The sequence below is a fragment of the Sorex fumeus genome, unplaced genomic scaffold, assembly GCF_029834395.1.
Source record: "Sorex fumeus unplaced genomic scaffold, SorFum_2.1 ptg000095l, whole genome shotgun sequence".
NCBI lineage: Eukaryota > Metazoa > Chordata > Mammalia > Eulipotyphla > Soricidae > Sorex > Sorex fumeus.
The window spans coordinates 3804510-3830445 of record NW_026606152.1 but is presented as its reverse complement, the minus strand read 5'-3'; the positions used below and the strand labels follow the sequence as shown (position 1 = coordinate 3830445).

Genomic DNA, 25936 nt, shown 5'->3' with positions numbered 1-25936 from the left:
CCACCTCAGCAGTGCTGGGGACTGAAACAGCTTCAGTTGCATAAGGCAGCCCCTGGCCGCTGTACCAGCCTGTCCTCGCCGGGGACCCTCTGTTGCCCAGCCCTTTCTGGTGAGTGCCCCATCCACACTGCTCTGGGGTCCCTCGCCTCCGCCCACCAGCCCACGCTGAAGGCTCTTGGCCATATGCACAGGGGACCACACTCTACTAAGTGACCTCCAGGCCACTCCTGCCAATGAGTGGGTGAGGAATGAGGAGGAATGGGATTGAATAAGTGAATGAGTGAGTAAATGAGTGAATGAATGAGTGAGTGAGTGAGTGAAAGAAGGATAAATCCAAGGAGGAGAACAGCCAAGTGTGAGTGCAGGCAAGCCCCAGGCTTCGCCATGGGCGGGGTCAGGGGGCCTGAGGTGGGGCGGGGGATGCCAAGTGTGGCCTGGCCAGGCCCTTCTGTGGAGAGATGTGCCCCCGAGCCCGGAGCATGCAGGCTGGCAGGTGGAGCATGGGCATCTGTGTCCTTTTTGTCCCCACTGCCCACCACCCAGCCAGCAGCTCCCTTCCATGTGTCTGGGCCTGGGTCCTGCGGCTTAGGGCTGAGTGACACGTGAATCAGTGACAGTGACAGTGCTCCTCTCAGGGGGACTGGGAGGGGGAGGACTGGGGCAGTTGGGAAGGGAGGGACAGGAGGGGCAGGGACCAGGAGAGGGGGGGGGACCAGGAGGGGCAGCAAGGGGTGTGGAGTGGGGGGACCAGGAGGGAGGACTGGGAGGGGGAATGGGAGGAAGGAGTGGGAGGGAGAGCAGGAAGGGGGAGTGGGGGAAGAGGAGGGTGGGGGAGGGAGGGGAGTGGGAGGGCCACGGGGGTCGAAGAGGGGCGGCCTCTGAGGGGGGTGCAGCCCCCTGCAGCTGGCAATTGGGCGCATGGGTTTCTGTGGGACAGGACAGAGGCTCCAGCGTAGACGGCCTGGCCGGGAGCTGGTGACCCCGGAGGCTGCGGAGGCTCCATGGGGTGTGTGGGGCACAAAGGAAACCCCTGAGCTCCCCGTGTGGCCCCGCCCGCTGCGCCCCTCCCCACCTTTGGGAAAGTGGCGGGTGTGGACTGGCCAGTCGGGACGCCCCTGTGTCCTGCTCTGTGTCCCCTGGGGCGCTGTCCTGCTCGTGGTCCCCTTTCCCGACCCTGGCAGGATTTCCAGCCGGGCCCTCCCACGTTCCACCTGTGTCAGCCCACAGCTGGCCTGTCCCCGGTGGCAGGGCGAACCCCCGCCTTCCGCAGGGTCACCACCTCCTGCGGGACAGGTGGCCTCGGCACCCACTGCCAGGTCGGGGTGAGGGCGGACAGGCTGCCATGTGGTGTCTGACTCATCACATCCCACTCGGTGCTCTGGGGGACTGCTCTGGTGTGTGCATGTGCTGACATGTGTCCTACACGCGATGTGCATGTGTCACACATGTGTGGCCATATAGGCATGTGTTTGTGGTGCATGTTATGTGCACATGTTGACATGTGACACGTGCTGTGTGTATGTGCTGTGTCATGCATGTGTGCATCACAGTGCCTCGTGTGTGTGCCATGGCGCACATGTATGTGACATGTTTGTATTGTACTGGACATGTGTGTCAGAGCATTCGGGCAGGACACAGGGACCCCACGGGCTGTGTCTGAATTCTGCACCAGCCTGAGTCAGGTCGGGCTGAGAATCTTCTGGAACTCCTCCTCCCCACAAAAGGCTGCACGCCTGTGCATCGGCCCATCGCCAGTGGGAGAGTGTTACCCGCACCCTGTGTACACGGTGCTGCCTCCCAAACCACTCATCTCTACATGTGTGTTCTCTCGTGCTCACAGGCTTCTGTGCGTGTGTTTTCTGAAGCCGGCTCCTGTTCTGGCAGTGCCAGGGTGGCGGCGTGTACAGAGACAGGCTTCTCAGTCCCAATCTGGAGACTCAGTCTTGGGGGGCCTCAGGCCACTCCACACGGCCCCTCAGGACCTGTTCCCTCCAGAACCACCTCCTCGAACTTAGAATTTCAACATACAGACTTGGGGACACAGACATGGTCCCCAGTAGGGAACAGTGAGGGGCTCAGCGCCCCCAGGACCCGCTCAGTGAGCACTGGGCGAGGACACGCCTGGCGCCTTTGGGAGGCCCCTCCGGAGCCCTTCCCATTTGCCCCCTCCAGGCAGAACTTTCTGGAAAAGTACTGGCCCCTCTCCCGACCCCACGTGGGCGGCCTGCCAGTGGCACTGAGCGCAGCTGTAAAATTAGCAGCTTGGCTCCGGCTGTCAGGAACCAGGAGGGAAACGGGCTAGGGGCTTTGCTTTCTCGGCAGCCAGTGTGATAAAAATAAAGAAACGGCCAACCCCTAGAAAGGACACTTGATAAATTCACATCCACTTCAGAAGCCATCGCTTGAAAAGGCCACAGTGTGAGCCAGGCGGGAGGGGCAGGGCTGGGGGGCAGGGACCGCACAGGCCCTCACAGGCCCAGGGTCACCCAGGAGGGCCGAGGGGTGGGGCAGCGTCTCCTGCTGGTGGCGGGGGCGGGAGGCCTGGGCATCTGTGGGCAGCCTGTGCTGAAGGTCCCCTGTGCAGCCGCTGCCCCAGCTGAATGCTGAGTTTGGGGGGAGGTGCTGAGGGCGGCCCCCACTCCACGCATGACTCCGGGGGAGGCGGAGGTGCTCTGGGCACCCCCCCACTCCACACTGTGTCTCCCTGATGCTGGAGTGAAGGAGCTGCTCCTCCAGGATGGGGCGGGGCCACCCTGGCTTTTGTTCCCACCGAGGGGCTCCTCAGGCCTTACCCCCTGCTTCCTGCCCAGGACACTGTGCCCCCACGCCCCACTGAGGGCAGGGCAGGGTGGAGGGGGCGCCTTCCTCCGGCCCGCCCGCAGGCTTTGAATCTGTGGGACCAGGGAAGGTGGGGTGCTCTGTGTGTGGGGCTGGAACAGAGGCCCTGAGGACTGCCCAGGTGCCCAGTACCACTGCTGGGCAAAGCCACTCCCTGGGAAAGAAGGTCCTGGGGTGCAGGACCTAGCTTTGAACCCTGAGCTAGGCAGCTGTCTGCCCCGAGGGCGTACTGGGGTGAAAGCACAGGAAAATCCCGGGTGGAGAGGTGTCACGAGCACACACACACACACCCCAAAGGGGCTGCCCTGAGGGGTGGCCCGGGGCCAGCCCAGGCAGCCTTACCACTTCCCTCAGGCCTGCTGCTACCAGGGGCCCTTTGCGCAGGGAGGGGGCTGGGTCCCCAGGCCATGGGCAGCCCTCTGCAAGGAGCTCCTTCCTGTAGCCGGCTGGGGCTCTGGAGGTGGACCGTTGAGTCAGCCCCAGGTGAAGTCTCACTTCCTGAACTGCTGCTGCTCCTTTAATGCTGTGAGTTTGCGGGGTGCGGCTGAGCAGGGATGCTGCCCGCCGCCTGCCCTGGGTGGGGGGGACAGGCCTCTGTACCAGCCCTGCTCGCCCAAGGGCTGTGGGGGTGCAGGTGTGGGAATCAGGACTCCATGGAGCAGGAGACGAACCTAAGCCAGGCAGACGGGGCGTGAGGTGACATGGACCTAGGGAGGGACAAAGCTGGAGGAAATAGGAACATGGTCAGGGATGGAGGGGAACATGACATAGATAGGGATGGAGGAGGAGGTGATTAGAGACAGAATTGGGGGTGGAGGAGGAGGTGATGTGGACACAGTGGGGTGGAAGAGGTGATGTAGACAGAGCTGGAGATGGAGGAGGAGGTGATATAGGAAGTTGGGGATGGAGGAGGAGGTGATGTGGATACAGTGGGGTGGAGGAGAAGGTGATGTAGGCAGTTTGGGGATGGAGGAGAAGGTGATAGAGACAGTTGCGGATAGAGGAGGAGGTGATAGAGACAGTTGGCGATGGAGAAAGAGGTGATGTGGACAGAGTTGGGGATGGAAGAGGAGATGATATAGACAGTTGGGGATGGAGGAGGAGGTGATGAGGACACAGTGGGAGGAGAGTGGGGAGACAGGTCCTGAACGGGAAAGCTGGCCGGGAGGAGAACAGGGTGGGGTGGAAGTGCAGGCCACACCTGCATAGCCCACAGCGCTGCAGAGGGGCGATGGGGTGTCAGGGTGCTTTCTGTTGGCACACCCCAAATGTCGTGAGGAGAATGAGAGTGGCCACTCTCTCTGGAAGCCCTGTGGGGTGTGACCCGGGCCTGGCTCTGTGCTGGACTGGGCAGCGCGTGGAGACTAACCGAGACTCTGGTTTCCAGATGAGCCAAGTAGGGACACTTCAAGCTTCACTCCTGGGACCTAACTGAGAAATGGGGGTTGGGGTGCGGCCGAGTCACCAGGCTTGGGAGGGGGGCTGGGGGTGGGAGCCCCATGGAAGGAGGTGTTTAAAGTTGCTCAATGCGTGTGGCTCCGGAGCACCAGGTTTACCAGAAAAGCTGATGGACTTAGCCCTCTTGCCTCGGTCTCCCACCTTGGTCTCCAGGGACCCGACTCACTTGTGGGTTCACACGCAGCCACACACGCAGGGGACAGTGGGGGCAGCCACACAATGCCTCATCCCTTTTGGCATCTCTGCTCTGCTCTGCCTGTGTCTGAGAGATGCCAACCATGCTGGAGCACAGTGGCCCGTTTAGGGTGGATGCCAGGACCCTGGCCGAGCACAGCCCCAAACAGCTCTGCCTTACTGGACTCAACCATCAGCCCTGGGCCCCCCAGGACCCCCAGGATAGCCAGGCGTTAGCCTGTTCCTCGGGATGCTCTGATTGGACCCATCCTGGGGTGTTGGAGAGCCTGGCCTTGCCCAGAGGGACTTCCCCAGAGGTAGTGGCTCTGGCCTCCTCAGGGCCAGCCTGGCCCCTCGGCCTGACCCCACAGGGATGTGAGTGTCCTTCCAGGGGGTCCGGGTGATGCCAGCTGCCACACGCTCACCCCCTTTTCCATTTCTGCTCTTCTCACACCTCCACCTGCCTGCACAGAGGCAGGTCAGTGGCCACGCCTGGCCCTGGGTCAGTCTCCTGCAGTGGCCCGGGCACAGATGGCAGCCGCCTTCCACACCTGTAACACCCAATGTGGGGGGGGGGAGGGGGGAGGGACAGCCCAACCGTATGTCCCTACCAGTGAAATAATTACAGAATGTAAAATGGCTTCATTAAATCATTTTTTTTGAAGTGAGTCTACAAATACTCAGCTGGCTGATTCCCCAGGGCTCTGCACCCGTCTGAGATCTGCTTATGTTTCATTCATCGGGGATGGGAGAGGAGGGGCGGGAAGGACAACTATCACCGGGCGGCAGCGTTCTCAGCCGCCTGCTTCCTGAGGAGGCCTGGCTGCCCTTGTCTGGGAGGGATGGCACAGGAATGTCAGGGCACGTGGCTGACTACTGTGTCTGCCCCCCAGGTCCTCAGACTTCGGGACTACCTACAGCAAACTGACGCTGCAGCCTGGGGTCCCCACCGTCGTGGACAGCTTCTACATCTGCCCGTCCAACAAGAGGAAGGTGGGTACTGACGGGTGGACAGGGCCTCAACCTCGGGTGGGCGGGGCCTCGGGTGGGCGGGGTGGTGTCCTGGGCGGGAGGGGAGGGGCGGGGCCTCGGGTGGGCGGGGAGGGGCGGAACCAGAGCCGAGGAGGTGGCGCGCTCCATAGGCCCAGGCCGGGTGGGTTGCGGGGCTCTGATCGCTGGGCCAGGGCTGCCGCCTTTCCGTTTCGTACCGCTTTGGTCTTGTGTCTGCGCTCTTGTTTCTGGTGTGAGTCAGGCGGGGCAGAGGAGGTGCCCGGGCAGAGCTGTCCCTTGGGCGGGAACCGCAGAGAGGGGCTCGGGCTCTCAGACCCCCTTTGGGGATACACCCGCCCCCCAGCATGGGAAGTGAAGCGGGCCGGCCCCGAAGACCCCCTGGTGCAGGAACCACTTGCAAAGGGCGCTGGGTGCCTGGGACTGCGTGGTAGCCAGCTGATGGCTCTGGGACAACGTGTGTCCATGGACTGGAGGAGGCCGCGCCGTCCCCCGATGACCACCCCAGCGGCACTTCTCTGAGCATCTCTATATCCCTGACCTCGCTGAGAGCTGCAGGACAGACGTGGGTGCAGGAACAGAGCTTGCCTTCTGGGACGCAGCCACTGCAGGGGGGGGCTACTTGGGAGGGAAAGGACAGGCTGGCTGGGTGTCCCCCACGCATCTGGACTGCCCCACACGCCGCACACCTCCGCCAGCTGAGAAACCATGGCCTGCCCACGTGCAGCCTGCCCTGGCCCCCTCTGCTGTGCCCTTCGCCTTGGGGGCCCCAAGCACAGCAAACCTGTTTCCATAATAACATAACATGCGCAAATACATACCTGCAAACAGAATCACACTCACACACATGGGCACGTACACATTTGCACACGTATGTATTTTTTTTTTTGGATCACACCTGGCGATGCACAGAGATTACTCTGCCTCTGCACTCAGGAATTACTCCTGGCAGTGCTCAGGGGACCATATGGGACGCTGGGAATCGAACCCGGGTCGGCCACATGCAAGGCAAACGCCCTACCTGCTGTGCTATCGCTCCAGACCTGTACATGTATGTATGAGTGGGTGCACAAGGACACACACATGCATGTGTGCATGCACCGTGCTGTTCCGGGGGCGCTGCCCGTGCATTCATTCCTGGCAGGAAACGACCGCGTTTTGTTGAAAGTGAGCGGGACTGGGAGGCCAGAGAAAGAGTGATTGATGCAGGACAGAAAACTAATTTATTGCTCTCTAATTATGTGACAATTGGAATTCATCTGGAGGTCCTGTCCTTGGATGTCTGTTCCTGAGCGGCCTGGAACCATTCAGGACCCCGGGCAGAAGCGCCACTGCCCATCACTGCCCTCCATGGACGTCTGTCAGTCCGAGGCTGCTCCCGCCCTTGAGCATGAGCACGCGTGCCAACAGCCTGGACCCTGAGTGTTGTCACCCGCCAGTCGTCTGCTGAGCAGCTCTGTGATGAGCACATGGAGCGGGAGGAGGGCGGGGCTTGCCTGACGCCATTATGGCTGCTTGCCGGTGTGGACAAGGCAGGACCACACCGGGCAGGGCACGACCCCGGGGCCCTGTGCCAGCTACTGGGTTACGGCCCGTGTCTGGCTCCTGGCTCCTGGGTCAGAACCTGCATCTGGCTCTGGTCTCTGGGCAGGCCTCGCAGGTGCTCCCAAGCCCTGTTGGCGATGCAGACTGGGGGTCCTGTGCCAGCATCCTGTGCCAGCACTGGGCAGCCAGGTGGCAGCATCCATCCCAGCTCCAGCCCCGGGCTCCCCATCGTGAACGTCTTCCATGGAAGACCCCAGTCCCATTTGGGGCAGCCGCAGCTGGGGATGCACAGGGCTTATTCCTGGCTCAGTGCTCAGTGTGCACGGTGAGCTGCTCACCCTGTGTCCGCTGTCACATTCCTGCTTGCTATTGGTCTCGGGGCCGTACCTGGCCATGCCCCAGGTTTACTCCTGTCTCTGTGCTCAGGGGGCCTCAGGACCCCTGTGTGGTGCTGGGATGGAGCCAGGGGGCCATGCAGGGTGAATGCCCCTCGCTGTCCTGTCTCCTCCCCGCAGCGACGCCACCTGGCAACGCTTGTGTGAGGGGCTGCAGGAAGCCGCAGGGCAGTCGCTCGGGTAAGAGGACAGTGGCAGGCAAGGGGCTAGCTGTGCTGGAGGCCCCGTCACCACGTCGGACAGCAGCGCCAGAGCCCGGCACAGGCGGCCCTCGCCCTGCCCACACCGCCCAACCAGGGGACCCTGGCCAGTGTCCCTCGATCATGTTGAGCCCTGGCGCTGGCAGGAGCAGAACAGAGCAGCACGTGGTGGTGGATGTGCTGTGTGGTTGGGCCTGCGGGCGCCGAGGACAGACCCCATGGGCGTGGGTGGGAAGTGAGAGGTCCACGTCCCCTCAGGTCTGGCCTTGAGCCTCGCTAATGCTGATCTGGCTGCAGGGTCATTTTGGGTGGGGGGCTTCGGGGCTGTGCCCCCGCCACGTGACTCAGCTCATGACCCGGCCCTATTCTCCCTCTCCTGAACACCCGAGGCAGCTGTGATCGGCAGCTGTGATCACCACCCGGAGGAGTGCCCGTGTCTTTGGGGGGCCACACCCTTGTTCCCCACCATGTGGCCGAGCGCTGCTCTCTCTTCCTGGGCCTCTGCTCCCAGCACGCGGATATCCTGAAAGGTTGGTCCTGAGTGCTGGGCACGCAGCCAGGCCTCACACTGGCGGGCACGAGCGGGTGCCGGTTGGTCCTGCCCGCCTCTGGGCCCCACAAGAGTTCGGGCAACCCAGGCTCACACTGGCCCTCAGGACGACAGGAATGCGGTTGGAACATGTGTGTGTGCATGCTCAGTTTCAGTATTCAGACCAACCGCATGCCCGTGTGCAGTGAAATGAATCTCTAATGCAAACCTTGGTGCTGATGGCGTCTCCTGCCGTCCTGCCCCCCGGCCTGTGCCTGCACACCTGCCCCTGGTCAGCGTGGGCAGGGGGTTCTTCTGGAGAGCGCCAGGCCCGGGGCTGTGAGCCATGCCAGGATTGTAGAATGCCGCCCTGCCCGCGGGTAGCAAAGGCAGGAGCTATGATTACACTGCAGGGGAGACGAAAATAAAGGGGAATTCATTTTATAAGACAGGTTGCAAAGTGGTCTCTTAAGAAGCGATAAAGTGCTGCTCGGCTGGTAATTGTTACTAAATAGACTCCTAATAGTATTCACATTTTCCAGCAAAACCCATCCATTACCTGATTACAGGAGCGGAGACCCACCAGGGCCCCGGGGACACGTGTCCTTGTGTGTCCGTCTCTGAGCTCCACCTGGCCTTTGTCGTGTCTGGGCAGAGCCGCAGGCAAGTCCATCTGCCGGCCACTGTCCCCTCAGCCCTGCACCTCAGGGGCCCCAGGGCGCTCCAGGAGCCCAGCACGGGGTCTGGGGGCAGGGGTCCCCGGGGCACGCAGAGGCCATCCTTCCCATTAAGGAAAAAGCCCTTAAACCCCGAGCGTGACCTGCTCCCGATGTGTCCCAGTAGCCAAGGGCAGCTGAGGGGATCTGGCAGCGGTGTTGGTACCACAGGCCACCGCTGGCCCCTCCGGATCTGCTGCCTTAAAGGTGGACACGACCGCAGGCCCTGGGCTGGGCACACGGAGGGCGGGGACAATCCTACAGAGTGGCCAACACACTGGCTCTTCCCAACAATGCCCTTCTTCACATGCGGAAACTGAGGCCCAAGGCACAGCAGCGGCCCCCCACCTCCTGCAGGCAGGTAAGGAGGCGGGGTGGGGGGTAGGCAGGGGCCTGTGTGTGGCAGGAGTCAGGGCTGGCGCTGGCCACCTGAGAGCCCGCAGGGCCTCCGCAGCTGCATCCTTGGCTCAGGCTGGGCGGGGGAGGGGGAGAGTGGCCGAGGACTTAGTTTCAGGGTTCACTGCAAGACTGGGGGGTCAGGCCACCACCTGTGGGAGTCAGCTCCCCATGGGGTCTCAGGGCGCCCCCTCCTGGCCCCAGCATGCACCGCCCCTTGAGGCTGGGGACGCCCAGGACATGGACAGGCCCAGAGAAGTGGGGTTCTGTGCCGCCTGCGGCCCTCAGTCCCCGAGGCAGGTTCCATGGTGAGGGTCTGCGCCGTCCGCCACCCCAGTTGCAGCCCCTCGTGCAGAGGCCTGTCTTGCTGGGTGTGTCCTCACCCGCAGACTGCTCAGGGCGGGGTGAGGCTGTGCTCCCCACAGGCCTGGCTAGCCCAGTTGAGCCCCCCATGGCAGACACCTGAGGCCCCCAGTGCAGGCCCACTGGACCCTGCACTTGAGGGGTCCCGGAGTTGGACACGGAGGTGCCTGGCCGCTGCTCTGATGGCCCAGGGCTCCTGAGTGTGTGAGGGGCTCAGCTCCTGCTGAGCAAGTGCACACAGCGTGCACACATGCGTGTCCGAGCATGCCTGGCCCCTCTGCCCCAGCTGGGTGCCCTTACCTGCAGGAACCCAGCTCCCCCTGCGGCCCCACAGGAACCCAGCCCGGCTCCCTTAGCCCTCAGGCCACTGCATCTGGGCAGAAGTGTTTTCCGCCCAGTTATCAAACCCAAGACATTAGAACGCAAGCACGGAGCAACTTGGCTGTTCCAGGGACATGCTTTATGCTCGTAACTTAAAGAGCTTATTTTAAAAACTGACTGTAAAACCACTTAATTACTCGGCTTTAAAACCAGCCGTGTGGAAATCATGGTCCCGTGATGTACATTTTGGAGGTGATTCCTGCCCCAGAGAATCCCACCCTGAACATCCTCTTCGGGCTCTCCCTGCAGGGGGCCTGTCCCTCAGCAGCCGCCCTGGTCCCCAGGGACCCCGGCAGGCCAGTGTCAGCCCCACACACAGGCTGCAGTGCTCAGGGAGCCTGGTTCCTGGCTGCATTGTGTCAGGAACGTTGTGTTGCATTGTGTGGCATTGTCACCTGCCTGCGGTCTCTCCATTCCTCCATCCCTGTGTGCCCGTGTACTGCCCCCTCCGCACCTGGGCTGTGCGCACAGCCAGAGCCTGGTCCCCTCTGCCCCAGTGTCCCCAGCCGAGGCTTCTGTACTAGTTCCAAGTGCCTGACCTGACCACACATCAGGCTTGGCACTGGCTGCCTCCCCTTCTAGAATATTCTTCCCACCTGCTTGTCCCCCGAGCCCTAGGCCACAGGCCCTGATCTCTGAGCCATTTCCCAGAAGGCGGTTTCTGGCCCCTGGCCTTACCTGCCCCTCTGTGCCATGGTTCCCCGGGACCGTTTCATGTCGTGCTGTTGTCGGCTTCCTGCTCGTTGTTCCTGGTTTGGTGGCCTCGTGCCCTCGGCAGCCAGAGGTTGCCCGGGTCCCTCGTATTTACCTCCCCTGTGACTAGCCCCCAAGGGACGGTGGCCACTGCTGGCATGTGGAGGCCTAGTGTGGCAGTCGCACTCCCTGTCCCTCACTTCTGGTCAGAGGGTGGGTACAGGCAAGTGAGTGTCAGACCCAAGGCAAGGCTGGGCCGTGTCAGGGCTGCGTGGCCCGTCCCAGACCTTAGTCCACAGCAGGCCTCAGGGGAGAATGGACACTGCTCAGTTTCAGTCACACACGTGCACACTCAGTCAGACACATGCACATTCAATCACACACGTGCACACTCAGTCACACACATGCACGCTTAGTCACACACATGCATGCTCAATCACACGTGCAGTCACACACATGCACACTCAATCACACATATGCACACCCAGTCACACATGTGCACGCTCAGTTACACGTGCACACTCAATCACACATGCACGCTCAGTCACACGCACACATGATCAGGTCTCATTCGGGCCATCTCCGTCCACAGGGCGCTGTAGGAGCAGAGGGAGACTGAGTCATCAGGTTGGGAGGCCACAGACCCACAGCCGGGGGCCCTGACCTGATCTGTGTTGGGGCAGAGACACTCCCCAACTCCCTCCCTTGGAGACCTCGTGCTGCCGCACACGCGCCCCCAAACTTGCATGGAGTCTTGTCCGCAAACCATCTCTAGACAGGCAAACGAAACACACTGGAAGCATCTTCACCAGGAAGTGGGCCCTTGGAGGGCCAGGATGGGAGCTCTGAGCTCTGTAGACCAAAGACCCAGACACGATGATTAATAAATCAAGGCTCTGGATATCCGTGCAGAGTTACTTTTCTGCCCTGAGAGATGTTTGCCATATCTAGTTGCCATTGATCAGACACAAGATTTCTGAGAGAGCCTCTGGCCGGAGGGAACGGACCTGCCTCTCCATTAGATTTACAAATGTTCTTGGGGACTCTGCTGGCAGAGCCGTGACTGTCAGGCCAGTAATCAAGCCTGCATGGGTCCTTTCCCACAATCCATCCCGCAGTTGTGCTGGAGGGCCACACCACTGCTTTTGGTTGGCACGTTGGTTCCCATGTCCATGTGGCGGCAGGGGAGGTTTTGGGTGACACATGGACTCATGTCTCAAAGGTGATGCTCTTTCCCAGGCTGCATGGTCCTCAACAGCCACTGTCCCCTCTGAGCCACTCAATCCATTATCCGTAAGATGGACATAAAAATGTCTTCCCCTCGTGGCTGCTGGAAGGAAACAGGAAGCTGAGAGGTTTCGAGGCAGCTGCACCGGACGGCCTGGACAGGGCCCAGAAGGTGCTTCTGCCACCAGGTCCTCCCCTTGAGAGAAAACATGGAAGAGTAGATGAATGATGGGTACTAGAATACATGATGAAAGCAAGGGAAATTGGGCTGAAACAAAACATAGGTAACTGTTTACAGATTAGAAGTAAACTTCCATTTGATAATTTACATTTTGTAGGCCTGTGATTGCCTTAAAGCCCTCTTTTCACAAAATCATACTATTTACGTTTCAGATTATGCATTTAGCACATTTCATCTTAAAATATCAACTTGTAAAAATGCATTTCTTCATCCCACAAATATGTATTGAGTACAGTGGAGGCAGTGCTGCGCAGGATAAAAATGGAACAAGCCAGAAAGGAAATTTCACACCCAGTTCCCTCAGCCAGATACAGATTGGAGAACCTTCTGGAATGCTGCTGTCACCCTGTTCCTGTGTGTCTCCTTGCACGCGTGTGTCTAGGATGGGAGGCTTCTGTGGGCTCCAATGTCACATGTCCACACTCACTCCATGCTGCATCCACGCTCATGGCCACACTCAAGTCCACACACTCATCCACACTCACGTCCACGCTCACGGCCGTGCTCACGTCCACACTCACCACCACCTTGGCATTCACACTCTCCCCCTGCAGAGTCGTGCCTCGCTCGTCTCCTCAGCGGGCTGTCTCTGGTGGTTATTTTTGTCCCATGACTCACTCTCTGTCTTCGTGTCGGGCTAATTTGAGGTTCGGGGGCGGGTACAGCCTATGTCTGTCCGCTGTCTGCGAAACTTTCCTGGCATCGTTTTCTGGGTCCCCTGCTGGGCACATCCTCCTGCCGCCGGGAGTAGCTGGGCCCTGGGCTTGGGGCAGGACGGTCTGCCCACGCTGTCCTGCCCCGACCCCCCCACCCCACAGAGCATGAGCCGGAGCCGCGCACCTTTGCCTTGGCCCTCTGGGGTCTCCTTCAGGGGCAGCCCAGCCCTGGGAAGGGCTTGTGGGGTTCCGTGGGGGGTGGTGGGTCTGGGGAGACTGGGGTGACATAGGGTGGGGGGGCTGGGGCTTGACTTCCAGGGATGAGGTCCAGGCTGGGTCAGGCCACCCACTGTACTCTCCCACAGCCCAGCAAGGGTCTTGCCTCCTCCAACCACTCTGCCAGGGAACGACGGGAGGCCCAGAGCGGCTCAGGGCCACCCTCGGCTGCAGGTCTGGGCGGCGCTGTCTCTCCAGTCCCCTGCCTGAGCCCGTGTGTGGGCGCTCTGCTGGCTGCCCACCAGACCCCCGGTTCTCCAGTCTATCTCATCTGCTGACCCCTGGCTTCCTGGCCTGTTGTTTGTGACCTGAAGTAAAGGAGCCCCCACCCCTGACCTGTCACACCCAGCTCTCCCTTGGGACCTCCACTTCCGTCCCTAAGGGCTCCCCCATCTTTGTCATGGCAGCATAGTATTCCACGGGGACATGTGGACCCTAGCTTCCTCACCATCACCTGTTTGGGTCTTGGGGCAGTGGGGTGCAGACCTCCTCTCTGGTGCCCACAACTCAGTGCCCAGGAGTGGATTGCAGTTCAGGGAATTTCCTCTCTCTTCTTTAAAGGACCTCCCCGCCAGTGCTCCCCGCGCTGCACCCCCTCGCTTGCCCCCCAGAGGGCCCGGCTCCTGCTGGTTCTGGGTTCTGCGAGCACTGCCTCGCTGGGTCCTGCTGCGCCCACCCCCCCGCCCCGGGCCTCCAGCTTATGGCGGGCTCCCATCCATCAGACCCGCAGATGTTTCTCTGCGGCGCTGTCTCTGATTCCAAATACCCGCCAGTCTCTGGGTGTCTTGGGCGCCATCTGCCTCCCCCGCGTTGAGCGGCAAGAATACCCGCTAAAACAGCTCGGTTTCTGGTTGGGAGGGGCGAGCCGCCTGCTGCCCACATGACGCTAATTGATTTGTTTTCTTTGCTCCAATAATCCTTCCTCGTCAGCACTTTCCCTTCCACGTCTTTCCTGGCCGAATCGTCCTCTGCTGAGGCCAAAAATAGCCCCATGGTGCTGGGCGCCCGCCAGCGCCTTCCTCTGCCCTGCTCCCCGCTCACGCCTCGCTGAGGCCACTGTGGGGAGGTGGCCCCACGCCCGGAGCCTTTGCTGTGTGGGAACAGCACCAGACTCATGGGAGGAAGCTCTGTCCACCTGGCACCAGGCCGCGTGCTCCGGGCTGGAGATGGCTGTGAGCCGGTGTGCGCGGCTCCGCTGTCACGGGAAATGCCGTCTCACAAAGAGCACCCGGGGAATGGGGCTGCAGCACATGGAGCACCTGATGCTGAGGGATGGGGAGCAAGCAATCTCTGCTGCAAGATGGTATTATGGAGGGCTCACTGGAGGAGGTGGCCTTTCTGGAGGCCCACGGGGAGGTGTTGGGCAAGCAGATAACAAAGGGAAGTTTCTCCCATCGCAAAGGCAGGCTCACCTCATGTTGGGGGCACCAGCTGTGCAGGGAGGGAAGCCGGGTTGTGCCATTTGGAACTGATGGGCTAGGGTCCTCGTGTCCCCATGGGGACCTTGCTGAGGCTGGTGCCACGAGCATCAGAGGCAGGGCCCCCATGTGTGTCTCGCTCATGCTGCCCCCCAACCCGAGTCAGCCTGTCACCTCTCCATCGCTCTCCAAGATGCACCTAGGTGCCACCTCCCCCGAAGCCCTCCATCTTGCCTGGCCCCAGGACGCCATCTGATCAGCCCTCCTCTACAGTCCTCCGTATCCCTGAGAGCCTTGTTGGGCCCCACTGCTTTGCAAGTGTAGAATGAGCCGGGACTGATGTGCTGGGCTTGGACCAGGGGCGGGTAAGGGAACAAGTCATGAGCTGACCAGCCCTGTTGGTGACTTAACTCCCCTTGGAACATCGTGCTCCCTAGGGAGAGGAAACGGTTCCCTTGGGAGCCCCAAGCAGAGGCAGACTCGCTCCTGCGCTCACCCCTGATGGGGCATGTCTTGCCCTGGAAGAGGATTTTGGAAACTGTGTCCTGAGGAAAGGACCTTAACGAGGGCCAGGGCAGGGGCCGCTGGGTGAAGGGGGGCCAGAGCCTGAGTAGCCAGAGGCCTGGGGGGTCTTAGCGTGGCCCCCAGTGCCGACACCCGCGCAGGCAGGGCTGCAGGCGGAGTGAGGAGGATGCCTGGGAGACGCGGGTAGGCAGAGCCGCTTCCAGCTCGGCGGGTGCTGTGCGAGGCCCGCATCCCTGCAAAGCCCCGGCCCAGTGGCCAAGCGCCCCTTGCCTGCTCCCCAGGGCAGAGCCCGCAGCCCCGCCCTCACGACCTCTGAGACGCTCCAGGAAGCAGCGCCCTCAGACCCGTGTTCTAACCCCCGCCCCCCACCCCCCCAGATCAAGCCCCACACCCCACATCTCGCCAATGACCCCTGGGAGCGGCCCTGAGTGCCCTGCTCCCAGCCACCTGTCCGCCTGTCCCTGGGCGTCCCGCCGCGTGTGTGTCCTTCCCGCAGACCCTCAGGAGCCCTCTGTCTTCCGGGGAGGCCCCACAAGACCTCGGCCCTCAGCAACTCTCCCTCACCTCAGTTTCCCCCTCTGCCAGCAGAGGGGACGCACTTGCCGCCCAGACTCTGAGGGAACCCCTGACCTCCCCTGGCCTTTGGTGGCGCTCACGGTCACCAGACACCAGAGAAACCAAGGCACAGAGGGGCATGAGAATTTGAGTGGAGGGTTGTTGGAGTATGAGGAGCTTAGGTTTATCAGGTTGCACCCATCACAGTGCTCCCGAGTCACTCCCATTACTTTGTTTGTCTGTAACCACTTCTATGCTCTCTTCCCCAACCAATTTGTAAGGTCTCATCCTTCTACGACACTGAACTTGTACTATAAGTTAATATTGACTTTCTCCTCTCCTATGTCTTTTGAATAGTTTACTTTAATGCAACGTCCTTTTTGTATAGATACAGGAAGACAGTTAATTAATATTATGCTTTGTAACTTAGGAATTGATTGGCTTAGAATATTATTCACTCCTGGGCATCTGCTTTCTCAACTCAAGCCTCAATTGCCCTCACTTCCTAGCACCCCAAAAGCAGGGTCCCGACGTGGGACTGGATGGAACCAGGGCAAGCCGGTAAGTTATGTGCTACCCTGGCATCGTGATGGGCCAGGCCAAGGTGCCACGATTCTTAACTGTAGGTTAAGAGTTTGATCATAGGCAAATGCTCTCATGATCCAAAAGTAATGACGAGACTAGGACCCTGCTGCTAGGAATAGGAAAGATATCTGGCCTGAGCACTGCAGTCTGAGATCAAGATGGCCCTAGGAGAGCAATTCTATAAGCTTAAAGTATTTCTTACTGTGTCCATACAAAGTGAATTATATTATGTATGCCTATATGTTGGTAGGACAAGGAGAGGAGAAACACATCCAGGGAAATCTGTTCTAGGGTGGGTTGATCTGCTGAATGAGAATCTGTCCTAGAAGCAGTTTTCCTGTGTGTCCTGACTAGTTTGGGTGAGACTGAACTTTCTCCCCTTCACACTGCCTTCAGTAAATGATTTCAGTATATTGAGGCAGTTTCCCTTTTCTCACAGAAACCTAGCAGGTCTTCGATATGCAGATCTCAGGTGCTAGCCAGGCCTGATCTTTGGGATGTAGATTCCCAGCTCTAGCCAGGCTAGTCTTTGGTATGCAAAGCTCATATACTTGTCTTTGGACTGTAGATTCCAAGCTCCAGCAGACTGGTCTTTGGGATGCAAATCCAAGTGCTTATAGTTTGTGAAAGTGCTTGTGAAAGGTTTCAGTTTGGTTTTGTATCTTCTTTCCAGAGGCCAAAATTACTGGCCTTTGGATGTAAAGAAACAACGTATGGTTTGCCAGATGTAAAGAAACAACGTATGGTTTGCCGCCTCAATGTTCTTTCTGTAACTCCTTTTGATGACATCACTATATTGCGCCCTTTAGAGGTACTATGATCTATATAAGGGAGATTTCAGGGCTCTCTGGGGGGACACGTGCATCAGAGAACCTGGGAAGATGGGGCTGAGGACAGAAGCTGAGAGAACAAAGGAGCACGTGCTTGAGGACTCCTGAGGCCTCCATGACATACATTTCTTTCATGTAATAAATTGCTGCTAAGACCAACCAGCCTGGCCCTCGTTTCCTTCCTCCGCCTGACCATCGCCAGCAACCTCCTTGGAGTGGGGAAACGGCCTGAGACTACCGAACGCGGGCGGTGGGAGAGATAGGCCACTGCCGTCCCTCTGCCCATCCTTTTTTGTGTGTTTACACAGGGGGTCTCTGGAGCTATGCCCCTGCCCCGCCTGCGTGCAGCCTGGCTTGTTCACTTGGCCCTCAGCCCACCCCATGCACGTGGGGGCCGTCATCCTGCCCCCCACGAACACAGGCCTCACCCCATGCTCACGGGGCTCACGTCCACACCCTGTTCTGCATTTCAGATCATCCTGGTCAGCTCCTCACTCAGCGACAGAGACCAGAGCCTGTTCGTCAGCACAGATGAGGGCGCCACCTTCCAGAAGCAGCCCATCCCCTTCACTGTGGACGCGCTGATCTTCCACCCCAAGGAGGAGGACAAGGTGCTGACCTGCAGCAAGGAGAGCCAGGTGAGGGCGGCAGCCGGTCAGGAGCACTGTGGCCCGTGCTGTCTCTTTGACCTCAGGGCCCGGGGCACAGCCATGGGGTCACCCCACTTTGCTGCACTATTAGAACTAAGTGAGGAGCTCCCAGGTAAGCAGATCTTTGAGTAGGAACAAGATGTGGGGGCTGCAGGGCGCACCCCAGGGCTGCTCCTGGGCCTGGCATTACAGCGCTGAGTGGATGGAGGTGGGTGGGTCCCGCCAGGCCGTGGGGGCTGCACCAGCTGCTCTGACTCCCCAGCGCAGGGAGAGGCGAGCTGCACACCCATTCTCGTGGCCTCCTGCTCCCATGTCTGCAGCTGGTGCTCAGAGCACCTGAATTGTGTATGCATGTGATGTCGGTGGGCCCCACGGGTGACTTATGTGAAGTGGGGAGGAGAAAGACGGTCACTTTCTCCCTACCCGCCTCTGCCACCCGGGACCCAGGGTTACTGGGTTCTTGTCTTGCCTCGCAGAAAGGAATTTCAGGAGTAGACAAGCGGTGAAACAAATAGATTTTATTTGGAGGATTTTTAGGTGTGGAGGAGCAGAGAGAGAAAGACGAAAGGATGAAAGTACACATCTCAAGAGGGAGATGTGGGCGACACATGTGCTCGGGCACCACATGTGCTCGGCCACGTGGGCGCAAGTAGCACATGGGCTCGGGCAGCATATGCGCGCCCTTCCTTTGTTCAAGGTGGCCTTTATAGGGTTTCTCCAGCCTGCCCCCACGTGAAGCTTCTTCCAGGTAAAAGTCCGTTGCTAAGGAGGTTACCAGGGAGGTCCAAAAAGAGGAATTTCATGGGGAGGAGGCCTATATCCTCAGGGTCTGCGGATGGTCTTGGATGGTCTTATCAGGCCTTTGTTTTCTGTATCCACGAGGTGGGTCATTCCTAGAATTCTTCTTCCATGAAACTGTTTCATTGCAAAAGGCCTTTTCCTATCTACCTGCCTACATCACATGTATATATGAAGTGCATTTCTGTGAGTGTGCATATGTGTGTGAGTGCATTTGTGTGAGAGTGCATGGGTGTGCATGTGTAAGAGAGTGTGAGTGTGTGAGTCCACATGTATGTTTGCATGTGAGTGTGTGGGCATGTGTGCGTGTGTACATCTGTGTGCATTTGTGTGCAAGAGTGTGCAGACGTGTGTTTGTGTGAGAGTGCATGTATGCATATGTGGGCAAGAGTGTGTTGTGAGGGTGCATTTGTGAGAGTGTGCATGTGTATCAGATGTGAGTGTGCATTTGCAAGAGTGCATGTGTAGTAGTGTGTTTTGAGAGGGTGCATTTATGTGAGAGAGTGCACGTGTAAGAGTGTGAGTGTGTGAGTGTTTGTATGTAAGAGTGCATACAAGAGTGCATTTGTATGTGTGTACGTGTGTGAGTGCATTTGTGTAAGAGAGGAAGCATGTGTGTGCATAAGTGCATTTGTGAGTGTGCGTGTGTAAGAATGCAAGCGTGCATTTGTGTGTGTGCATATGTAAGAGAGTGCATGCAAGAGTGCACTTGTGTGGGGGTGCATGTGTGTGGGTATAAGAGAATGTGTGTGAGTACATTTGTGTGAGAGTGTGCATGTGTGTAAGAGTGTTTGTGTGAGAATGTGTGTGTGAAATCCCCTCTGCCTTGCTGACCCATCACCTGGGCTCCCCGCCCATGCATTTGTGGACACGTGTGTGTGTGTGTGTGTGTGTGTGAGAGAGAGAGAGAGAGAGAGAGAGAGAGAGAGAGAGAGAGAGAGAATGATGTACCACATCCCCACCTGGTCCCTCATGCAGGTTCCATTCCACCAAAGGTCTGCCCAGGCCTTTCTGCTCCCAAGACACATGGAGGGCAGGGCCCTGACCATCTGGGTAGTTCTGCAGCTCTGTGGAGAGCCCCCTAGGGGGTCTGTGGCAGGAAGGGCAGCAGCCCAAACTGCCCAACAGAGCTTCCCTCTGCATCCCTGGCTTAGGTGCCTACCCCTGGTCCCTGACTTTGGACCCAGCATCCTTCTGGCTCAGGGTCAACATCAGGTGCAGTGACATCTGTGATGTTACTGGATTGTCGCCTGCACCTGATATATTCAGTAGGTGAATGGGTGGATGGATGGATGGGTGGATGGATGGATGGATGGATGGATGGGTGGATGGATGGGTGGGTGGATGGGTGGATGGATGGGTGGATGGATGGATGGGTGGTGGGTGGGTGGGTGGGTGGGTGGGTGAATGGATAAAGGGTGGGTTGGTGGGTGGATGGGTGGGTGGATGGATAAAGGGTAGGTCGGTGGGTGGATGGGTGGGTGGGTGGATGGATGGGTGGGTGAGTGGATAATGGATGACAGATGAGTGACATGTCGATGGATGGGTTAATGACATGGCGATAGATGGGTTAATGGATGAATGGGTGGTGGTGCGTGGGTCAGTGGGTGAACATGGGTGAGGTGGTAGATCATGAGTGACTAGTTGCAGACTGGGTTGATGGTGGGTGGTGGATGAGTAGATGATGGTGAGTGATCGATGTGTGGATATGTGATGCAGGGGTAGGTGGATGAGTGGATGGTGAGTGGGTCACGGGGTGGGGGAGAAGGGTGACGGTTGGATAAATCGATACGGGAACAGATGATGACTTTTACCAGCAGCGTCACCTTGACTGTCCTGGGCCGAATGTCCACACAGGACAGGTGCTCCTTGCTGACCGCGTCTTCTCTGCCAACTGTCGCCCAACCACTGGGTCTTAATAGCGCCTCTGAGCCTGCCATGTAATTAGGCCTGAGCACAGTCATGGAGACTTATTTTCCCACAGAAATTGACTGTACTGCAATTGCGCCTTAATTTATGGTGCCCTGAAAAATTAATGGAGCTGAAATCTCGGTGATTTGCCTCGGTTCTTTCCTGTGACTTAAAGGGGGGGGGGGGAGGGCAGAGGCTTCAAGTGGCGGGAAGGGGAGGGGTGTGAGGGTGCAAGGAACTGGGAGACAGCAGAAGAGCAGGGCAGCAGCGGAGGGGACGGGTGGGGTGGGGGCGGCTGCGGCGGGGACGGGGGTCTCCTGTGGCAGGAGGTGGGCGGCTGTGGCAGCTTCCAGAGAGTCAGGGCTGCCTAGACAGCGCAGGGTGGGGCGCCAGGGCCTTGGCAGCCGTGCTCGGCTCAGTTCTCTCTCCAGGGACAGGGTGCAGGCCAGAGCACTGGAGGGCGAAGGGGACAGTGCCCTCAGTTCGCATCCCTGCAATCCCCATGCCCACCCCTCCCCTCACCCCCTAACCCTCCAACCCCGACCCCTCCTCTCCCATCCCTTATGCCCCATCCCCTCACCCCCTAACCCTTGAACCCATCCCTTCACCCCACCCCCTCACCTCCATCCCCTCACTCCCCACAGCCCCTCACGCTCATAGCTGCCTCCAAGGAATTTTCCCAGAGGCAGCAAGGGACCTTGCCTCCCCCTTAATGAGCAGACCCCAAGCACGTCCCCCTCCTCTGCGCTTACGTGGACGTCCTGCAGCCACTGCCCCCCTTGGCCACTGGTGGGGGGTCCAGGTGGGTCCAGGTGGCCACAGTGCTCCTGGGTGCCAGCCCCCCTGCTGCTGACCTTGTAGGGGTGCTGCAGAAAATGGGCAGCTGCTCCTCGCAGGACAGCCAAGGGGCAGGGCAGGTGCGGGAAAGGGGAGCTGCCGGACCTCCTGGGGACACACGTGTGCACACATGCACATGCACACACATGTTCATCTGCACACATGCATGCACACATACACGTGCACACACCTCTGCACACCTGTACACATGTGAACACACACAGAGATGCACACATGCACACACATGCACGCTCTCCTGCCCCTGGTGCCTTCAGCCGCGGCTCCAAAGCCTGCCTTGCTCAGGCACGGAGGCCTCGCGGACTTGAGCCCAGCCTGCCCCAGGCCGGGTGTCACCTCAAAGTGACTCGGTGCAGCCTAGCTCTGTGCGGCGGAGCCTGTTGCCGGGACAGGGAGCACTCGGCAGGAAGGGCCCCGGCAGCACTCACGGGACCACCCGAAGGGCGCCCACGTGGGCTGCTCTCTGCAAAGGGGCCCAGACCTCACAGCCCCACAGTGCTTAGAGTCCAGGGCAGAAAAACCCACAGATTCAAGATCTCATGGGGGAGTGGGGCAATGGGAGTGGGTCAAGGGCATCTGGGGGAGCCTGGAGGAGTCTGGGGGGGCCCTGGGGAGCCTGGGAGAGTCTGGAGGAGTCTGGGGGAGTCCGGGGGAGTCTGGGGGAGTCTGGAGGAGTCTGGGGCAGTGGGGAGCAGAGGATTTGGGGGGTGGGAGGAGCAGCCTGGGGCGTGAAGCCCCCCTGACCGCCCCTCCCCTGCAGCTCTACGTGTCTGTGGACCTGGGGAGGACGTGGACGCTGCTGCAGGACCGTGTGACCAAGGACCGCGTTTTCTGGTGAGCCCGGGGATGTGGCCCCCAGCAGCGCCCCCTCCCCGCCTGCCCCTGGACTCTTAAGCACTGTGGGGACACCCCCCGCCCACCATCACCAGGGAAGGCTCCGGGCACACTGAGGGTCCACACACAGGCCCAGGGTGGCGCCCTCATTCCTGTGCCCTCCGAGACCCTGACTGGCACAACCAAGTGAGGGCCAGGCTGGCGACAGAGGGACACAGGGCCCGGCTGGCACAGTGACCACCTGCTCCTACCCACCCCCCACCCCATCCTGCCTGTGCCTGCTCAGCACACATAGAGACACACGGACAGCTGGACACATGGACACCAGACACACAGATACGGACACAGACACAGAGAAACAGACACACAGACTCACAGACACATGGACACACACAGAGACAGGGAGATAGACACACAACAGAGACAGATACAGAGACACACAGACTCACACACACTGAGACACACACACACACACGGGCGAACACAGACACCCAGAAACATGGGTGTACACACAGGCAGACTCAGATACACACATGACTGACACACAGACACAAGTGTTTCCCCATTTGTTCGGTTTGGGGTCCGCAACCAGCCGTGCACAGACCCCTCTGCCGGGCCACCCCCGTGAGGCCCAGGCCGGTCACTGTCAGGCTGGGGGCATCTCCCTGGGCCCTCACCCTCGAACAGCACCTGTGGGCGGCCCGTTCCTTCCCTGGCCTGGTGCCAGCAGCCTTGGAAAGACTGGGGCAGCTCTCCTGTCCCCCTCAACAGTGGTGGGACTGGGGTTTGCTCCCCAACCTGGGCGCTTGGCGAGCAGCTCATTCAGGGGCTCGGGCCTGGTGACACGCGGGCGGAGACCACTGTTCTGACAGCGTTTTGGAGATGCTTCCTGAGCTGAGTGGGGAGTCGGGCGTGCGTTACTGTGCTGGGCAGGAAGGGGGCGAGGGCGTTATCACTCCTGTGAAGGCAGGCCCTCCTGAGAGGCTGGGTCTCCCCTGCCTGGACAAGGGAGGAATGAATGAATGAATGAATGAATGAGGAAGTGAGGGAATCGCTGGTTAAGTGCATGAGTTAGTGAACACGTAAATGAATAAAGGAAGGGGTGAATCAGCGAGCAGGTGGGTGAGTGCAGGGGTGAGGGAGGGAGTGGATGAGAGTGGACAGTTAATGACTGAGTGAGTTAGTGGGGGCAGGAGTGAGGAGCACTGTGCAAGTGAGTGAGTGAATGAATGCATGGGCGAGTGAAGGGATGGAGCGAGTGAATGAGTAGTGAGCGATATGGAACTTTCTGGAACTTTCTCCCCACTTGCGGGTGTCATACTCTGCACCTGTGGGCCTGAGGGCTGCCCGTGAAGGGCCCACAGTGGACTGTGAGGGGAAGTGACTTTGAGGGCCACGCGGAACCCCCTCCCCACTCATCTGCGTCTCAGGGCTCCCTGGGCCTCACCTGGAACGTTCTGTCAGGAAGCACGGATCCAGCCAGGTATGGGGGTCTGGTGCGGTCTGGGGCTCCTCTGCTCAGGCAGGTGGGCAGAGCCAGACCTCCCAACCATGCACCCGGCCACTCCGGGACAGCCAACACGTCACCCCGCAGGAGGACAAGAGCCCAGCCCAGCCTTCTCTTCCAGGGCTGTGTCTGGGGTGGACACCAACCCGGACTTGGTCCACATGGAAGCACAGGACGAGGGAGGAGGTAAGGGGGGGCCCATGTGACCCCTGAGGTAAACCAGGTGCCCCGGCCTGACATTCCCTGCAGATCCTGGGCTGCCGCCCGTATCCCACTGGGGACCTTGGCGGGTTCCCCAGAAACAGTGGGGCTGACCAGAGCCTGCCTAGGAAACAGATGACCACAGGCCTGTGTCCCGTCCCCCCCCCCTCCCCCCACCATGGGAGAGGCTGAAGGCTCATGAACGCGCACCTCAGGCCTGCTGTGCGCACCTCTCCCGACACGGCCGGGCAGGGGACTCAGCTGTCCTGTGCTGGGTCTGGGGCAGGGAGCTGGTCACGCGAGATGCATAAATGGGTGGATGTGTGAGGGAGGTGGTGAGAGGGGGCGTGGGGTGAGTGCAGGGATGAGGAGATGAGAGTGGGTGAGGGGACGGGAGAGGCAGAAGTGAATGAGTGTGAGAGCATGAGTGAGTGGCCTAGTGGGCGAGTGATTTAGTGAGAGTGAGTGGGTGCAGGCCATGTGGCTGGGTGTGGGGTTCCTGGGCAACCCCGGGGTGCACGGTGCTCACCCCTGCAGGCCCTGCCCGCCTCATGTTCTGGTGGTCAGTGGCCAGAGCAGTTGCCCACAGATGCGGAACCAGATGCTGTGTGCAGAGGGTGGACCCATAAAACTGGGGGGCGGGGGGTAGGGCTGCCTCTGACGGAGGCCTGCTTCCTCCCCTAGATGGGACCCCGACATCAGCAGGGCCTTGGCACAGGCCACATGGCCAGCTCAGTGTGGCCGTGGGTGCGGGGAGCAGACGGCAGGGCGGTGGCCAGCATGTCCCCTCCCACAGGCTGCCGCTACATCACGTGCCGCCTGCACAGCTGCTCCGAGAACACACGGGCAAGCCCCTTCCCGGGGCTCATCGCCCCCGACTCCCTGGCCGTGCAGGACGATTACATCTTCCTGAAGGTGAGGCTGGCCGGGGACGTGAGAGGACGATGCGTGGGGGACACGGAGCCCTCGCAAGGGGGCGGACAAACACCTCTGACTCTCCAAGGCCGCTCCATGTCCCGGGCCCGCAATGCACCCTATGGGGGCTCAGGCGTCCCTTCCCCAGCCGGGCTTAGCGACCTCTAGGGCCTCCACCCGGAGCCTCCCATGGCACTGGCCCCCAGACCCATGTGCCCTCTAGTTTGGGTGACAGGGACTGAACTCCACCCCAGCACCCGGCATCCTCCACCTGCACCCACAAACCCGCCCTGACTCCCATGAATGCTGCTTGGTTGCCTCTGCTGACAGGGAGCTTACCCCCTCCCAGGCTGCTCCGAGGTTGAGGGGATCTCCCGGCACCAGGCCTCACCCTGTGCTCGTCACCATGGGCCCTGGCTGGGCTTCGCTCCCCCACAGGCAGCCTGTGGCGGCGCCCCCTGGCCTTAGGAGGCTGGAACCGTTCCCTTAGCGCAGTCCAGCAAGTGCCTCCTGGCCCCGCCTTGGCCCGCAACCAGCTCAGCTCCCCCTCTCCAGAACAGAGGAGCCCAGCCCCCGGACTCCGGTCTCTGCCTATGCCACTCTCTCCACCGGGTCACAACTGCCCATGTCCAAGTTCCACATGCCACCTACTCCAGGAAGCCTTCCCTGGCTTCCCCCTCCAGATCAGGTCCACTGGCTGCCCTCTCCGAGCATCCCAGCTCCATGCTTACCTCCGTGAAAGCCAGTGCTGCGCCATAAGGCATGTGAGCAAGGATGGGCTCTAGGACTGTGGGCCAGACCTGCTAATACCAGAGCAAAGATGGCATCGATGTACTGACTATTTCAACCCTGGAGGCCTCCCTGCGGGGAACAGGGGCACTTAGGAGAGGAAGCTTCCCGGATCATGGTCTGTCGGGGTCCCGCTGAGCCTGCCGGGCAGGGGGGCGAGTGCAGGGTCCTCCCAGATGGCCGGCCTGTGGGTCCATCTGTCGCCTCCACCCCACTCCCTGGAGCTCTGCTCTGACCTTCCGGCAGGCTCGATGCCGGGGCGGCCCTGCAGTGCCCGGGGGCCTGGTCCCGGAGTGACACTGCCCATGGAGTTGCCCCCGCAACCCCTACTGGCGCTTCCTTGCCTCGTGCCTTGGCGTCTCCTTCTGTGACGTGAGCTGACCCTTAGCCAGTAGCCTGCTCCACCAGAGGCTCGTGAGAACTCCCCCTTAAAGGGTTTCTCTGACTGAGTGGTGCGGGCCGGGGCG

General features: G+C 60.1%; 2 protein-coding genes across 4 annotated transcripts in view; both read left to right on the top strand.

Moving 5' to 3' along the window:
* Positions 1-25936, top strand: part of TBC1D14 (TBC1 domain family member 14) — a 298797-nt gene that overhangs the window by 158328 nt on the left and 114533 nt on the right. The gene's annotated exons all lie outside the window — the stretch shown is intronic.
* Positions 1-25936, top strand: part of SORCS2 (sortilin related VPS10 domain containing receptor 2) — a 121465-nt gene that overhangs the window by 62981 nt on the left and 32548 nt on the right. Inside the window, exons 3-7 of the mRNA XM_056132913.1 lie at positions 5364-5463; positions 17483-17647; positions 21984-22057; positions 23686-23750; positions 24562-24680. Coding sequence (XP_055988888.1) covers positions 5364-5463; positions 17483-17647; positions 21984-22057; positions 23686-23750; positions 24562-24680 — 523 coding nt within the window. The remainder of the gene's footprint in view (positions 1-5363; positions 5464-17482; positions 17648-21983; positions 22058-23685; positions 23751-24561; positions 24681-25936) is intronic.